General features: G+C 33.9%; 1 protein-coding gene and 1 pseudogene across 3 annotated transcripts in view; both read right to left on the bottom strand.

Annotated features, from left to right (window-relative positions):
• Window positions 1-1,954, bottom strand: part of LOC107867830 (protein-tyrosine-phosphatase PTP1) — a 49,316-nt gene extending 47,362 nt beyond the window's left edge. For 2 of the 3 annotated variants that reach the window (XM_016714275.2, XM_016714276.2), the window contains exon 1: window positions 1,541-1,954. In XM_016714275.2, the coding sequence (XP_016569761.1) occupies window positions 1,541-1,915 (375 nt within the window). In that variant the 5' untranslated portion in view covers window positions 1,916-1,954. The remainder of the gene's footprint in view (window positions 1-1,540) is intronic. The other variant, XR_001673363.2, reaches the window with a different exon arrangement.
• A 14,296-nt stretch (window positions 1,955-16,250) lies between these two features.
• Window positions 16,251-17,831, bottom strand: LOC124897961 (annotated as a pseudogene).
• Between the last annotated feature and the right edge of the window lie 350 nt (window positions 17,832-18,181).

Here is an 18,181-nt window from a genome sequence, read left to right as displayed (position 1 = left end):
ATCTCAGTGTAATTATGTAAACACACAATTCAATAATATTTTTCTCCATTATTTCTCACAAATGATCTATGTAATAACTTAGTCAATGCTTTGTTTTATGTAGATAGAGTAGAATCTTATCTGAATTTCATCTAGCTAAGTACGCTAAGCCCTGTTTTGTAATGTTTTACTTAGGGAATTGAGGATCAAAAACATACCTAAGTTGTCCTAATTTTCCGAGTTACATATGGATTGTGAGTTTCCCACCTGAAATTAGGTGCACGCCTAATGGTTAGCGAAAAACTAGGATTGTCAGAAAGATACATGTAAAGAGCACTACTTGGATCCACAATGGATTGCTCATTCCGATTATAGCCACGAGGAATAATTTGATCAATAAATTGAAGACGAAAACAAATGATTTGGAAGATAGAAAGTTGGATTGAGATTCGATTTTTGCTATTTGTACAAAAATTAACACCACATGTCCCTTCAATGAAGTTGGGATGAACACCATGAGGTCTCAAGTTCAATTCCTAGCAGAGACAAACACTAGGTGTTTTCTTCCCATCTGTTCTAGCCTTGGTGGACAGGTGGCAAGTATCTCGTAGATTTAATCGAGGTGCGCGCAAGCTGGCCGGGACACCACAGTTATAAAATAAAAACACATGTCCCAATTGAAGAACAACACAAGGAGATACTCCAGAGCTCCCATACCATGTTAAATGTGAAGCAAAGAACAATTTGGGCTCAATTTGAGCTCTAATGGTGGATTCTAGAATGTTAACTAGTGAGGAAAGACACAAAGCAGTGGAGTCCAAGTTTCGGAAATGATAACTCAAACTGGTTCATGCTACACATTGTGCTTATATACGCGTGTATAGCTGAAAAAACAAAACATCTGTGAACTAATTGTAAGTTAAACTAACAGCCAACTCTAGCCTAACTGTAACTAACACAAGTAAATACAACTAATCCTAAAGCTAACTAAGGTGCTGCTGAGTCAGCAGCGGAGCCAGAAATTTGGCGGACGGTGTGCAAATTTTTGTCCTCAACTATGTTAAGAGTGTGCAAAACTAAATATACACTCATTATGGTTAACGTTTAACCTCTATTCAACACATAATTTTCCGACGGGTGTACATCTGACCAACTTTCCAGAGAAGGGTGTACATCTTACCACCCTTCCCTAAAGGTGGCTCCACCCCTGTGCTGACTCGGCTGAACGTGCAAGGATAATACAATATGTCAATACCCTTTTGGCAAGAAAACTACAGTAAATGCCCACATTTCGCCACAGAGGTTTTCAAACAAATAGCGAAAAGGTACCTCTGTTCATTTGTACTTGTCCATTATTACAAACAAAAAACATCACTTTTAAAGTACAATTATTTTTCCCAAATTTACCACATCATTACTTACTTAGTCCTCGAATTATTCACCAAGATCTAAGACCATATATAATATAAATATATACTCATATTGATCATTACTATTTCTCAAGGGCGTGAAAAGGTCTAAGCGAATGAAGGGAGTACAAAATGAGAGGGAAAAAGGAAACCTGCAAAGATGAGAATTCAGAGGCAATTTTTTCTGGAGAGTGAGACTTTTTCTCCTTAAAGGCTTTTAGTGCTTCCAAACAGTAACTACGCTGATCAGACGAAGGAACCCAATCAGCAGAGAAATCGACAGGTTTCTTAGTAGTGTCAGGTGGAGGCGCCTCCGTGGAAGTGGCAGCGGAAGATAACGGATTACCGGCGGCAGACATTGCCGATCTCCGGCTCCGGCTCCGAACTGACGCGGCGCTACCCGTGGCTACGACTTTTTTTTTTTTCTTCTTCTTTTTTGGGTCTAAGGAGTCTGCGCCTGTCCCACGAGGGAAATGGTGCTGTCCCCTGACTTCGAAAGGGGAACATATACTACCCCCAAACACCATTTATTTAATAGCTCTGTGGCCATGAAAATTATTTTTTGTTAGTTAGAGTTGAGTTGAAGATGAAGTTACAGCTATATTTGGCCAATTTTTTTTAAATTTTTTTTAATATGATTTTATGCTCTCAATTTTTAAAAATTATCAAAATCACTCAATTATTAATTTACTTGCTAACATACAACCAAATATTGAGAAAATAATTTATATGTATTCAATTGATAAAATAATTAACAACAAACTAATTATTATGATTGTTATTCTTTTAAAATTTGAATAAAAATATCACAAACACGAGCTAAATAAGTTTATTTAACTATAATCGATGGAATAGAGTAATTATATTTTAATAAATATGATTGATGGATATAAATATATTTTATATATTCTTAAATTTGTTGATGAAAATTCTTAATTACTTTCACTTAAATTAATTATTTTATTGAATTTGGTTTTTTAAAAAAAAAATTACGGATGAATTATTTTTGAATAGATTAGTGCTAATTTTTTGCTTGTTCTTTATTGATGATATTGATTTTCCTTGAATATTATTGTATCGTAAATATGGATCATGACGTTATGTTTGATATGTAACTTTATTGACCATATTTTAATAATTTATTAAAATCACAATAGTCATTATATGACATATACAGAAAATTAGAATGACAAGAAAAAAATATTAAATTTCTCATTTTTAAATAAAATAATGTACTAGGCTTTATATTTCTATAATATAGTTCATTCAAAACAAAGTTGATATATTTCTACCATAGATTGCCATTTATAATTTTTTTACTTCACGTTAGTAAATTTTGGTTAAAAGAAGAAAAAAGATTAGAATATCTGTAACAATTAAAAATGATGTCGTACCATAGAAAATAAATAATAATTTTTTTCTTGGTGGTTGATTGTAGTTATAAGAGATGTTTGTGTAAAAATTTAAAGATTGGGGTTATATGTAATAATAATGAAAGTGGAAAATTATGAAAACAACAAAAAATTATTTTCACTTTTTGGAATCCAACTCCAAAATAATTTTCCGAATTTTTATGACCAAACACCACAATTTTCGGAAAGTTAAAAAAGTGAAAAAAAAATCGAAAAAAAGGAAAAAAATTTATGGCCAAACGGGCCCTTAGTAGAAATTTGCACTTTCGAGAGAGAAAAATGAGCTGAGAAGTGGACCCCATTTATTTTTTCTCTTTTTTCTTTATTTACTTAACTTAGTTAATTCATATTTAATTAACGTAAAAGGGACTAAATTAGACTATTTGAAACTTTGCATCCTTGAAATGGTCTCCTTTGAAACTCACAGATAAAATAGAGAAATTGATTTCCATCTTCTCTTCACGTCCAGTTCATCCTTTCCTCTTTTTTTCTTCTCCACCATTTTCTTCAAATCTTCTCTTATAATTCATTCCTCTTCTTTTTACATTTGTTTCTATCAAAAAGATAATCAATTCTATCAAGTTTTCTGATACAAGGTAAATTTTCTTTCTCTTTTCTATATCTAAGCTTAAAACTAGGGTTTGATTGAAAAAAGAATAGGCGATTTCTCTTTTCTATATCCAAGCTTTTATTTTGTAGTATTTTAGTGAATTTTGGTATATATATATTTGACATATTTTGACAATTACGAAATGCTTTAGTTGCTCTATAATTGCACTATTTTGCTTTATAGTTTTTCTATTTTTAGTTTATACTTTTGCTATTTTATGTAGATAATGGGTCGATATAAGAGGAAGCAAAGTAGAGCATCTTCCCCTGTCCCAGATGCTAGGAAAAAAGCTAGAGCCGCTGCCCGAAAGAAAAATATTGAAAATAATGAGCATTCGATTAATGAAAAAGAAACACTTCAAAATAGTAATTGTAAGCCATCTATTGAAGAAAAAAATAATGAAAAGTAGCAGCGAGCAATCTGATGAAAAGAAAAATACTAGTGAAAATAGTTGTGAGCAATCAGGTGAAGAAAAAAGTGGCGAGAACAGCTGCGATAAATCAAGTGAAGAGAAAAAAGATGATGGGAGTAATGGTGAGAAATCAAGCGAAAATGAAAAAAGTGGTGAAAGAAAAAGTGAGCAATCAGGAGAAAAAGAAAAAAAAGATAGAACCGATGATATTGGTGGTGATAATTTTTCACAAGGTACTGAATCATCTGATAATCATAGAGAACCCAGATCTTTTCTAGTTTCAGATTATGTCAAATCAATTTCTATTGAAAAGTATAAATTTAAAACCCATTTAAATGTGTTTGAGCCATATGAATCAAAGATCAATGCGAGAGTTGGCTTTAGAGCTCAATTTGTTGAGTTTAGAAAGATTCTAAGAAGTCAGCATATTGAAAATAATTTCAAAAAGACTTGTTTTGGTCATTTTCTGAAGTTGGATGAAAATGTAGCAGTACAACTTCAATGAAGTTAGTACACGGACTTTGTCTTCGTCGAATATTTTGTAAAAGACAAAAGGAGATTTAGTTTGATTATAATGGTTTGTCGATATGTTTTGGGATTAATTAAATTGCTATCATGACTGGACTTTGATGTCATTCTTTTTCTCCTCTTAGTCAGCAGTTAGCAAAGATTGGAAAAAAAAGTGAAAAGTTAGTTGATGTAGTGGGTAAGTCTCCAAATGTTGATGTACTCATAGAGAAGATAATGGATCCAAAGTTGATAAAAAGGCAAAAGGTGGCTTTTAGTGTGGTTTGGTTCTTGCATTGTATTTTATGTTCAAAAAGTGCAAATAAGAAGATAGAAACTTAGTGGTTAAAGATAGCGTCGAATAAAAATGTATTTGATTCATATCCATGGGGTCGAATAAGCTTCGATGTTACCATTAGCTATCTTTTAAAGAAGCTTGATCCAACCAAATCACAGTATAACCTTCATGGCTTTCCATGGGCGTTCGCGGTAAGTAATTACATTGAAGTTTTCATTTTTTGATTATCAGTTAAACTATTATCATGACTTTGTTGTGTACAATAAGCTACTTTTACTATTATATTATAGGTTTGGGCATTTGAAGCTATTCCGGCAATTTAATGACTTTCTAAGGATCCTTCACCGGAAAGATCATTCCTAAGAATGATTAGATGGATGACTATAACACCCGTTCATAAGTTAACTGTTAATCCTATTGACCAGACAAGAGAAAACGTAAGATTATATATGTACATAACTTTAGTTGTGTTGTGCAAAGCAATAACTTCAAATAGTGGGCAACTGTACTTGTTTCCACAACTACTTCAATTGTCCAACAACAATTGAGTTATTCCAATAACTACTTAAGTTGTTCCCACAACTACTTCAGTTGTCCAACGACTGTAGAATTTGTTCCCACGACTTCTTCAGTTGTCCAACAACTGTTAAAGTTGTTCCTGCAACTAGTTCAGTTGTTCCTGCAACTGTTAAAGTTGTTCCTACAACAACAAACAACTGAAATTATTGTTAAACAATTAAATTAGTTGTTCCAAACTATATATAATTTTTTTTAATTTAAATGTAGATACAAAATCAGGTTGTTCACCCTTTTTTTTCCCAACAAACATAGAGAAAGAAAGGATTTTTGTTCAATATATTGAGGCCTATGAAGATTATCTGATCCAAAAATTAATGTTTTAAAAGATGAGTTGTCATGTGTAACTGCAATAAAGTTGGATATAAGTGGTGGTGAGGAGAATCTTGAGAGAGTTGGTGATGAGAAAATTTTTTATAGGGTTGGTGGGGAGAATAGTGTTGTGAGAAATTATGGTGTTGAGAAAGATAGCGTTGGCCATATTGCATTTGATATTTGTAGATCTTTTGGTGGAGTAGAAAGAGGTGACTCATATACTGTTGATCTTGGTGGGAGAGATACTCCGTGTGTGACAAAAACAACAAACGTAAATGCTTCTAATGTTGATTGTTGTTGTAAATGTCAAACATGTTGTGGTAAGTATGATGTCCTTTTGAATGAAGTGAAATCCTTGTCAACAAAGTTAGATGGGCAGCAATCAAAGAGGACTATATATCCGAGCTATGCAAAAAAATCTCCTTATACTCCTGCGTTAAAAAAGAAGATTGGCCATGAATTCCAAGGCCAAAAATGCAAGGAGAAAGAATTGATTGGAAGTGAATTTGTATAAACCTCTTGATGTGGAGAAAAGATAGGTCTTTAATGACTTCATTAGTAAGAAGGAAGAGGAAAGAAAAATGTATTTGACTGGCGAATTTAATTATTAAGACTTGATAAACATGACTGATCCATATTTCTGGATTAAGTGCAAGGTAAATATTACCAACTTTTTACTTTGTTCAATTACCTATTGATATTTATTTGATTGTTATTTTTATTTTGCAGCATGTTAATGAAATTTTGTCCCTTATGCGCAAGAGATTTGGTTTCCCAGACATTATAACCAAGCAGATCTAATTTTAGATCTAAATTTCTGCAATATCTTGTATAATCCGTACAAGAATTTGAGTGATAAGAGTTTAGTGGATGGTGCTCCAACAATGCATGAGGCACTCACATTATTTAAGATGGACAGTAACATACTTAAATATTATAGTGGTGAAAAGCCATATCTGTATGGTTGAAAGTGGGATGGAGCAAAAAGAATTTACACTATGATGAACATAAAGAATACATATTTTATTGCACTCGAGTTTTTAATGGAGAAGGGTTTGATTCAAGTTTATGACTGCAATATTGATGTGTGTGATGAACCGAGTTTTCTTACTGCTATTCAACCCATTCTCGAATTATGGCCCAAACTACTCAAGCAAAGCGGGGTGTTCAATCATTTGCCTAAAAATTTTTAAATGCTACATGGTCGTATGAGTGTCTCAAGGATGTCCCAAGAAGCAATTCTTGTGCAGCATGTGGACCATATGCTTGTGTTTTTATTGATCACTTGCTTACTGGGATGAATTTGATGTGCCTTAATGACAATGAGATGGATAATTTTAGGATGAGATATGATGTTGCGTGATTGAGAAGGAGTTGAATCCTTAAAGGATTAGTTGGGGATATTGACTAGTGTATGAAGTTACTTTTTGTACTTGATTTACAAGAACATTTGGATCAATGAAATTATTTTTTGTGTTAGCTTTTGATTTAACTATTTCAGTATTAACGTATTTGTGCCAACTACTTTAATTATTTCCAAGTTAAAGTAATTGAACAACAAGTACTTATGTTATCTGTCCAACTAGTTACTTCACTTGTTCCTATAACTGCTTCAGCTTCACAACATCTACTTCAATTGTCCCTGCAACTACCTCAGTTGTTCCTATAACTAACTCAGTTGCACAACAACTACTTCAGTTATCCCTACAACTACCTCAGTTGTTCCTGCAACTAACTCAGTTGCACAACAACTACTTCAATTGTCCCTGCAACTACCTCAGTTATTCCTACAACTAACTAAGATGCACAACAACTACTTTAGTTATCCCTGCAACTACCTCCGTCGTTCCTTCAACTACCTCAGTTGCACAACAACTGCTTCAGTTGTTTAAATAACTACTTTAGTTTTTCCTGCATCTAACTCATTTGCACAACAACTACTGCAGTTGTTTAAACAACTACTTCAGTTGTTCCTGCAACTAACTCAGTTGCATAACAACTACTTTAGTTGTCCCTGCAACTACCTCAGTTATTCTTTCAACTACCTCAGTTGCACAACAACTACTTCAGTTGTTTAAACAACTACTTCAGTTGTTCCTGCAACTAACTCAATTGCATAACAACTACTGCAGTTGTTAAAACAACTACTTCAGTTGTTCCTGCAACTAACTCAGTTGCACAACAACTACTTTAGTTGTCCCCATAACTACCTCAGTTATTCCTACAACTACTTTAGTTGGACAACCACTACTGCAGTTGTTTAAACAACTACTACAGTTGTTCCTACAACTACTTTAGTTGTTCCTATAGAAAATGACTACGTCGATCTTCAATTATTATTAAACAACTTTATTTATGCATAATAATTTAGAAAATGACTCCGTCGATCTTTAATTATTATTAAATAACTTAGTTTGTACTTAATAATCCAGAAAATGACTCCGACAATCTTTAATCGTTATTAAACAACTTTAGTTTATACTCAATAATTTAGAAAATGAGTATATTGATCTTCAATTGTTATTAAATGACTTACTCTGTACTGGCTAATTCAGAAAATGACTCCTTCGATGTTCAATCGTTATTAAACGACTTAGTTTATACTTAATAATTCAGAAAATGACTCCAACGATCTTCAATTATTATTAAATAACTTAGTCTGTACTTGATAATCCAGAAAATGACTCCGACGATCTTCAATCATTATTAAATGACTTAGTTTATACTTAATAATTTAGAAAATGAGTATATCGATCTTCAATTATCATTAAATGACTTACTTTGTACTTGTTAATTTAGAAAATGACTCCTTCGATGTTCAATCGTTATTAAACGTTATTAAACGACTTAGTTTATACTTAATAATTCAGAAAATGACTCCGACGATCTTCAATTATTATTAAATAACTTAGATTGTACTTGATAATCCAGAAAATGACTCCGTCGATCTTCAATTGTTATTAAACGACTTAGTTTATACTTACTAATTTAGAAAATGAGTATATCGATCTTCAATTGTTATTAAATGACGTACTATGTACTTGTTAATTCAGAAAATGACTCCGTTGATATTCAATCATTATTAAACGACTTTGTTTATACATAATAATTCAGAAAATGACTCCGTCGATCTTTAATTATTATTAAATAATTTAGTCTGTACTTGATAATCCAGAAAATGACTCCGTTGATCTTCAATCGTTATTAAACGACTTAAGTGTATACTTAATAATTTAGAAAATGAGTATATCGATCTTCAATTGTTATTAACTGACTTACTTCGTACTTATTAATTCAGAAAATAACTCCGTCGATGTTCAATCATTATTAAACGTTATTAAACGACTTTGTTTATACATAATAATTCAGAAAATGACTCAGATGATCTTCAATTATTATTAAATAACTTAGTTTGTACTTGATAATTCAAAAAATGACTCCGTCGATCTTAAATTATTATTAAACGACTTCATTTATGCATATAATATTTAGAAAATAAGTATATTGATCTTCAATTGTTATTAAATAACTTAGTCTATACTTGATAATTCAGAAATGACTCCGTCGATCTTCAATTATTATTAAACGACTTCGTTTATGCATATAATAATTTAGAAAATAAGTATATCGATCTTCAATTGTTATTAAATAACTTAGTCTGTACTTGATAATTCAGAAAATGACTTCGTCGATCTCCAATTATTATTAAACAACTTCATTTATGCATATAATTTAGAAAATAAGTATATCGATCTTCAATTTCCATTAAATAACTTAGTTTGTATTTGATAGTTCAGAAAATGACTCCGTCGATCTTCAATTATTATTTAACGACTTCGTTTATGCATAATAATTCAGAAAATGACTCTGCCGATCTTTAATTAAAAAAAGGAGACAAGTGGGTCCCACAATCTTATTAAGTTAAAAAAATAAAGTCGCTTGAACAATTGGAACAGTTGTTCGACAACTGCATTAGTTGTGTCAATGACTTCACACAATTGTTGAACAACTTCTGATAGTTGTCGAACAACGTCGCACAGTTGTTGAACAACTTCGCGCAGTTGTCGAACAACTTGATAGTTGTTGAACAACTTTGCAAAGTTGTCGAACAACTATCAAAGTTGTTCGACAATTGCACAAAGTTGTTGGAACAAAAATATTTTTTAAGAAAAACTGAATTTTTTTTGTTCCTTTCACCTATATAAGTTGTTTGAATTTCTCCAGATTATACTTCAAAATGTTTGTTAAATGTCTTGATTGCTACAAGCCAAAAATTTACACCAAATTGTTTGCTAAACCAAAAAAACAACTACCAATATTAAGGGCATGTTATAAATATGATACAAACTCATGCAACTCCATTCGATCTCGTAGGACATGTACTTTTTTTGTGTTCAATACTTTTACATAGAGAGCATCTATTTATCTTCTTTGAAACCACTTCTCCTATAGTAGGTATCCATTTATGCCGCTTTCTTTTTGGTTTAGTCTTCTTTTCAGGTGGAGGTATTACTCTCTCTAAAACTTCTAGTGGAAGGTTCCGAAATACTTCAACTGGCACCGGATAAACTGGGTCTTCATATGTAAGTATGTATGACTCTACCTTATAATATGGAGAAGAATACTCGTAAATCATCTTGCCATACTCATCTTCAAAATTTATGTCTAAGTGCTGCTATAGCATGTTGACATGGTATTTTTTCCAAATCAAACTCTCGACACGAACATGTTTTGCGTAGACTGACCATTGCGATCCCATTATTGCGGTAACGCTGAACGTGTCTTCATCTATTTGATGGACCAAAAGCTTATTTCCCAAATTCTTGTTAACCATTATTTTAGTTTCTGCTGAAGGGACAAAGGTGATTTTTAATTTGGCATATTTCATCCGTCTCTCATGAAATAATTTCGACCATCTCTTACTTATATCATTGAACAAAGCAGTAATGCAAATTCTCTTTCTTTTTTAAGCATTGCATTAACAGACTCAGCGATATTTGAGGTTAATACATCATATCTGAAGTTTAAAAATTTAAAAATATCAAGAAACTAAAATACAATCATTGTAGATCCTCAACAACTATTGCAATTTCTGGAACAACCATCGTAGTTGTTGGAACAACTACTGTAGTTGTTGGATGAACTACTGTACTTGTTGGACCAACTACTGTAGTTGTTGAAACAACTATGAAAGTTGTTGCAATAACTACTGTAGTTGTTAGGGACCTGCAATATTTACATTTGAACTTTTAAAAAAAGTTTACTTGTTTTCTGGAAAATATGCTTTTCTCCATTTGTCAAAGCCGATCTTCTGTAGATAATTAGCAACTTCTGCATTGATAATTCTGATTTGTTAAAGATGATCATGAAACACTTCTCTTCGGTATGCCTTTGTTGCATGATAATAATGTCCAAGAAAATCTCTATAATGAAAATTTGTACGAGCATTTTTACCAAGATACCTCGTACAATAGTCGTGGTGCGCTTCAGAATAAAATTTTAATATTGCTTTTCCTATGCTTGGATGTCTATAAAAAATAATGCACAGTTCTGAAGTATTAGGGACGAATTCTAACAGTTTCTTAAAAAAGTATTGATATACGGCATCACACTCCTTATCTACTACATAAAATGAACAGGAAAAATATGATTCTCTGTGTCTTACACCACAACAACCAACAAAACTCCATCATAACGACCACTTAAGAATGTTTCGTCAACAGCTAAGACTTTTCTCATGTGCATAAATCCTTTAATCCAAGCTCCAAGAGATACAAAAAAATATTTAAACCTTCTTTGGTCATCAAGCTTCAAGGATGTCTTGTCCTTCATTTACACTCATAAGCATATGACGGTAACCATCTAGAACGGCATACCCATACTTTAGTGTCCTTCTTATCATAGCCTTTTCTATCTCACTGCTTTTCAAATACTTCTAGTAGCTAATCTTGCAACCTAAATCTGCTTGAACTATAATTTTTATATCTCTTGTGTATGGACCTTTTCCATTCAAGAAACTAGGTAGCATGTATTCTGCAATGACATCTGTAGAAGCATGTGGATGATGACTTATAATGTGTTGTGCTCCATATGAGTGAGTGTTGCGATACTTAACAATTTCAAATCTATTACAACTTTTAAGCTTTGTAGCTCGCAGCCACCAATCACAATTTTGATCTACGCATTTATCATAATATACATCTGCATAATTCTTCACCGATTTGAATCTTTGAGCCTTCTTCACAAAAGCAAGCTTCAATAATTTAATTAATTCTCCCCTGTCCTTGAAAATTTTACCTTTATAAAAGCCTGTGCCGTCATCATTTATGTGGCTGCCTTGTGTTGAGATAGAATTATGTGCAACTTATTCATTTATTGGAATATCCATAGTAACATGACGGTCTTCATTATTTGGAACTGAATTTGTTGTTTGTACAATCATTTCAGCCACAGATATTCTTAAAATGGGCCTACTTTGATCATCTAAAAACAATCGCAAATCACGATCATCTCTTATCTTAGAAGGAGCTCCTTTTTGTTTTTCCACAAAGCCAAGCATGTAACTAATGGAGAGATCATCTTTATCACAAGTTAACTCAAACCTAGAAATAATGATCTCAGCCAACTCATCATACGTAATATTCTCACGTATCTTTATAGGTACTGTCTCTCGGCCCTTCGAACACCAAGTATAATGAGTAGGATTTTCTATCCATTCACCATGTAAATCAATTCCTATTATTATTTGATCTTCCATAGATGGGAACAGTACTTGAAGACATCACTAAGTATTTCAGTAATACTAACAAGTGAGACTTCATCAAACAACTTCAAAATTGCTAAAGAATTTTGATTACTTGTCTCTACACCTATTTAGTTGTTTCACAGCGATCGACATTGGCAGAAAACTTTAGTAGCTTTAGGTACTTTTACAATTTTTCAAATATTTATTTCAACAATTAATAAATTGCTCCAAATTTACATTATTTGTCCAAATAACTAATTAGTTGACCAACAACAGTACATAATTGTCGAACAACTTTAAAAGTTGTTGACACAACTAACATAAGTTGTTTCACTATTACATTATTTGTCCCAAAATTATAGATAGTTGTAGGACAACTTCTGCATTTCTCAGACACATTTAACTATTCTACAACTTCTGATCGGGATTCCAATCCTATCTTCAAGATTCCGGAATTCCACAAGGATAAGTTTCCAAACCTGAATGATGATTTCAAACTATCTGAACAGATTTTAGAAAAAATCAATTCCAAGCTCACCAAGTTCAAAGTATCCCAAGAGGCTTCTAGTTCTAGAGAAAAGAGACCACTCTACTATTATAGTCAGCTATTAGTCCAAAAATTTCTCTTTCTTTCATTTCTATTAACCGATCGATGGTGCCTTGATAAGTTAGTATTTCTATTTCTTCCTCTAGAAAGTCTATTTTCTTCTTATACTGGTCAACTAGCACGACCCTTTCTTTTTGGTTATCTTGTAGGATCCTTTTGATTTCCCATTGAGCTTGAGCTGCAACTTCACCGGATGGTACTTCTTCTTCTACCATCGACCGTGGCTTTATCTGCAAGGCTGTATTCTATTTACCTAGACCATCCATCATCTTATAGGCCGTATCTCGGGAACCTCCTAACTCTTAATTTCAGACCTGTGCTTTCTAGGTCTTTCGACCACCAAGATTTTCACTTACATTCCTTGGGATTCGTTCGAATATAGCGATGTAGATAGTGATATCTTTAGGTGCAGCGTGCTAACACTCTGCCTTCCCCTATCTATGGGATCTCTAACACTCGGACAGAGTCTAGTCCTTACTTAAGGAGCTCGGTAGCGTACACATGCACGAGATGCCCGCCCTTTACAGTAGTTTGTAAGGAACCTCCGGTCTCACAGGGGAGGGAGCGTGCTTAGCTTTTTGCTAATGAATAAATTCCTCTCAAATGAGGAAAAGGCCTTTTCATGAGAATGGAATCCGAGATACGAACTACGATATCTCGTTCAAAATAATGCTATTCAATAGTGCCTTCCTTAGAAGGAATTTCCACAGGGGTATCGCGAGAAACACACAGGGCGAATCTATTTCTGACCTTCTAATCTTTCTTGGGGAGAGCAACAAAGCCCACAGAAAGTTTTTTTATCAATTCCATTCTCTAACTAAGAAAAACAGTCTACTCATGTACTCTAGCTTCACTAATGAGATAAGATAGTTGGCTTACTTGCTTGTTAAAAGACATGTAGTGAACTAATTGCTCTTCTTAGAGAGAAGAAGATGCCATTCGTTTTATGAGAAATAAAAAGAAATATCGAAAATTCGAGTGGCTGAAGCTGAAGCAGCTACCTGCGAAGTAATAGAAAGAAAAACAACGACTGGAGTGGGAGAGTTAGAGTCGAAAAGAGGATTTCTCACTTCTTTCTCTCATTTAAAACCGTGCATGATAATTTCATCTCACACGGCTCCTAAGTGATAAAAGAAAGAAGAACCCAGTTGCTTTTTTTTATTACCTTCCTCACGTATGTATAAAATCGAATCCATTCGATTTCTAAAAAGGATTACTAATCCTTAACTTTTCGAGGAATCCTTCATTAGTGGTTGTGAATGACTGATTTTTTGAATCTTTTCGACCTTGGTTTCGTAGGAGCAAGTCAGAAAGCTTGAGAAATAGAACCATCTGATTTAATTCATTCTCAATAGCCACGAGATGGTCATCTTAGGGTGTTCCTTTTATCGACTGATGCTCTTATTACACTCGTATTCTCTGAAGGATGAGAACCAACTATGTATTATCTACATCGAGAATTCAAGTATTGTATACGTCATTAGTTCGATCCTTTGTAGGAACTACCTGTAATAATGAACTTGCAAAATAGATCTATTTATCATAAAGAGAATCGTCGTTCTTGACCCTTCTTCACCTTTATTGTTATTTAAACAAGTAAAAGTTCTGTCTTGGTCCGAGTGGGGATAGCATTTCTCTTCTGCCTATCCATGGAGTTTTGAAAAATCCAAACATCTTAGAGATAGATAGAGAGGTAAGAATTTCTCTAATGAATCGCACTCCTTCGTATGCTTCAGGAGTCCATTGATGAGAAGCGGCTAGGGAAAGCTTGAACCCAATTCCTACGGTAATGAATATGAGCGTAATTGAAATTCCTGGGGAGTTATACATTTGTGTATTGATAAGACCGTTTACTATTTCTTGAAGCTCAATCTCTCCCCAGGATGAACCATATAGCCAAGAGAAACTATGAACCGGAGTAGAAGAGCTTGCCTCACCCATGAGTAAATATTTCATTGTAGCCTCATTAGACCGTACATCTTTCTTGGTATATCTATATAACAGGTTGGAGCATAAACTAAAACATTCTGGGGCTACAAAGATAGTTATTAAATCGTTAGCACCGCATAAAAACATTTCCCCTAGAGTAGCAGTTAATACGAATAAGTAAAACTCTGTTATAGCTATTTCTGTACATTCAATGTACTCTATGGATAGAGGAATACATAGAGTTGAACATAGTAAAATAAGAAATTGCATGATTTCATTGAAATTGGAAATTTCCTGAAAAGCTAATCATAGTTTCTTCTCTCCAATTGAACAATAGGGCCGTTATGCTCATTACTAAACTTGTTGAAGAGATGAAATATAAACAAGGTATATCTTTTTGATCAGAGGTTGAATTGATCATCAGAAGAAGAATTGGGCCAAAAATTAGGATTAATTCTGGGGAAATCAAACTTACATCGAAGAGAAGCAAATGAAAGGACTTCATCAAAATTCTCGTAGAATCAAGAATGAAGTTTTCATTCTGTACATGCTAGATCATGAATTAGTAACTGCTTCCAATTAAAAAAAAATCCCAATTATGTCGAACTTTTTATTTATGGAATAGTTATGGAATCTCCATGAGTAGGATCAAACCTTATTCTATGGTATTTACATAAGGTTCCTCTTTAAGAAAGCCCCCGAGAGGGCTTAGTTGGTCTATGATATGTTTCATCTTTTGTTTTCTTTTCGTTTATTTTGAGTAATCTATCGATCAATTCTGATTCTTTCTTTTTCTCTTGATTCATTTTTGATCGAGATGTATAGATCCTGTTCATGGATTAATGAAAATATGCAAAAGCTCTATTTACCTCTGCCATTCTATGAGTCTCTTCCTTTTTGCATATGACATCGTCTCTTTCTTTGGCAGCATCCACTAATTTGGAACTCAATTTGAAAGCCATATTTTGACCCGGACGTTTTCGAGATGCCGCTAATAACCAACGAATGGCAAGTGCTTTTACTTGTATGGATCCTATTTCAATGGGAACTTGATGATTTAATCCACTACACATATTGCTTTTACTATTATATCGGGAGTTTCTCCACATATTTCTTGACGTAAAAAGGTAGTGGGTTTCTTTCTGTCTTTTGTTAAATATTTTTCATGGCTCGATAGAAAGATAAACCAATGATTTTTTTTGTGTTTCATAATACGGTTAACCAAAACATGTTAACTAATTGATTACGATAAATTGGATCGGATTTTTCTTTTTTTTTTCTATAGTACCTCGATGTGACATGAGCGTTAAAGGGGTTCAAGAATCCGTTTTCTTTTTATAAGGGATAAAATACTTATTTGGGCTTTCTTACCCCTAACCTACACAAGTGGTTTCCCACATTTGGAAAAGTTCTGTTAGGTTCTTAGTAGCAATCGACGACCCTTTCTTCTTTTACTTCACATAGCTTTTCGTTTCCTTGATAGCTGGAAGTTCTCCAAAGGTATGAAAGGCTGGAGAACTTTGTACAATCCATTCAGGTGTGGTTGGGTTCTGTTCAACAGGCCAAGGACTTGGAGCACATCTTTTGTTCTTTCCTCTGCTTGAAGTGATTGTTACGACCACGAAGAAATGACAAATCCCAACTACGGATATATAAGATCCAAAACTGCTACGGGCATTCCATCCAGCGTAAGCATCTGGATAATATGGAATGCGACGTGGCATACCCAAAAGCCCTAAGAAATGCATAGGAAAGAAGGTCATATTAACCTCAAAAAAACTGATCTAAAAATGGATTTGACCTAAAGTTTCAGGGTATGTCCGACCAAAGATTTTACCTACCCAATAGTGAAATCCTACAAATAAAGCAAAAATGGCTCCCATAGAAAGTACATAATGGAAATGTGCAATCACATAATAAGTATCATGTATAGTAATGTCTAGCCCAAAATTTTCCAGAACTATTCCAGTGAGTCCTCTTATGGTGAATAAAAAGATGAACCCTACAACAAATAACATGGGTGTTTTGTATTGTATCAAACCCCCCACATGGTTAGCGATCTAACTATAGATTTTGATTTCAGTGGGGACAACTATGATCATGGCAGATGTGGTGAAGTAGGCACGGGTATCAACGTCTAATCCCACAGTAAACATATGATGAGCCCAAACAAGAAATCCAAGAACACCTATACTGATCATGGCATAAACTATGCCTAGATACCCGAAAATCAATTTTCCCCAAAAAGTCAAAATGATATGACTTATGATACCGGATCCAGGCAGAATGTTCATATACACCTCTGGATGACCGAAGAACCAAAAGAGATGCTGGTATAATATGGGGTCTTCCCCTCCAACAGGATTAGAAAAGGTTGTATTAAAGTTTTGATCAGTTAATAACATGGTAATTGCCCCTGCCAGTACCGAAAGTGATAATAAAAGTGGGAATGCTGTCACTAGAATGGACCATACAAATAGAGGTAATCTATGCATAGTCATTCCAGGTCCACGCATATTGAAGAAGTTGTTATAAAATTAATAGAACCTAAAATGGCTGAAACACTAGATAGATGAAGACTAGAAATTGCTAAATCAACTGCTCTTCCAGAATAGCTGGTAATACCACTTAAGGGCGGATAAACCATCCACCCAGTGCCGCTACCCACTTCTACTAAGGCTGAGCTTAATAGAACAAGAGACTTGGAGGCAAAAATCCGAATGAAATATTATTTAATTGTGGAAATACCATGTCAGGCGCACCTATCAGAATTGAAATTGACCAATTACCAAATCCACCTATCATCGCCGGCATAACCATAAAAAAGATCATTAAAAAGCGTAATCCGTTATTAAAACATTATAAAGTTGATGATTCCCACCAAGAATTTGATCGCCGGGTCGTGCTAATTCCATACGAATCAGTACTGAGAAGCATGTGCCCTTCACTCCAGCAATGGCACTGAAGATGAAATAAAGAGTACCTATATCCTTGTGGTTAGTGGAGAACAACCATCGGACCAGATTTTTCATAAAATTGAGATTATTTCATTTCCTTCCTTATTAGAGAGGGGCCTGCGGGCCTTATTTATTAAAAAAAGAGAAGTGGGGAGGGGGGAGGGGAGAAAGAATGAAAAACCCGAACTTTTTTATGGGACATTTTGATACCACCAGTTGCTAACGTGCACCAAGCGGCGCTAGCACAACAACGAGCAGCTACTCGACCACCAATACAAGCAACGCAGGAGCCCCAAGGAAAAACGATCACCCCGGACTCCGGTATACCATACACCCTTGCTCTGATGAAACAAAGTAGCCGGAATAATGGAGAAGATGTGACTAATGCGAAATCGATATTAGAAGGGGAAATGCTACAGGAGGAT

This window comes from Capsicum annuum, chromosome 4 (genome assembly GCF_002878395.1).
Source record: "Capsicum annuum cultivar UCD-10X-F1 chromosome 4, UCD10Xv1.1, whole genome shotgun sequence".
Classification (NCBI taxonomy): domain Eukaryota; kingdom Viridiplantae; phylum Streptophyta; class Magnoliopsida; order Solanales; family Solanaceae; genus Capsicum; species Capsicum annuum.
The sequence above is the reverse complement of the archived record's forward strand: the minus strand, read 5'-3'. Positions and strand labels throughout refer to the sequence as shown.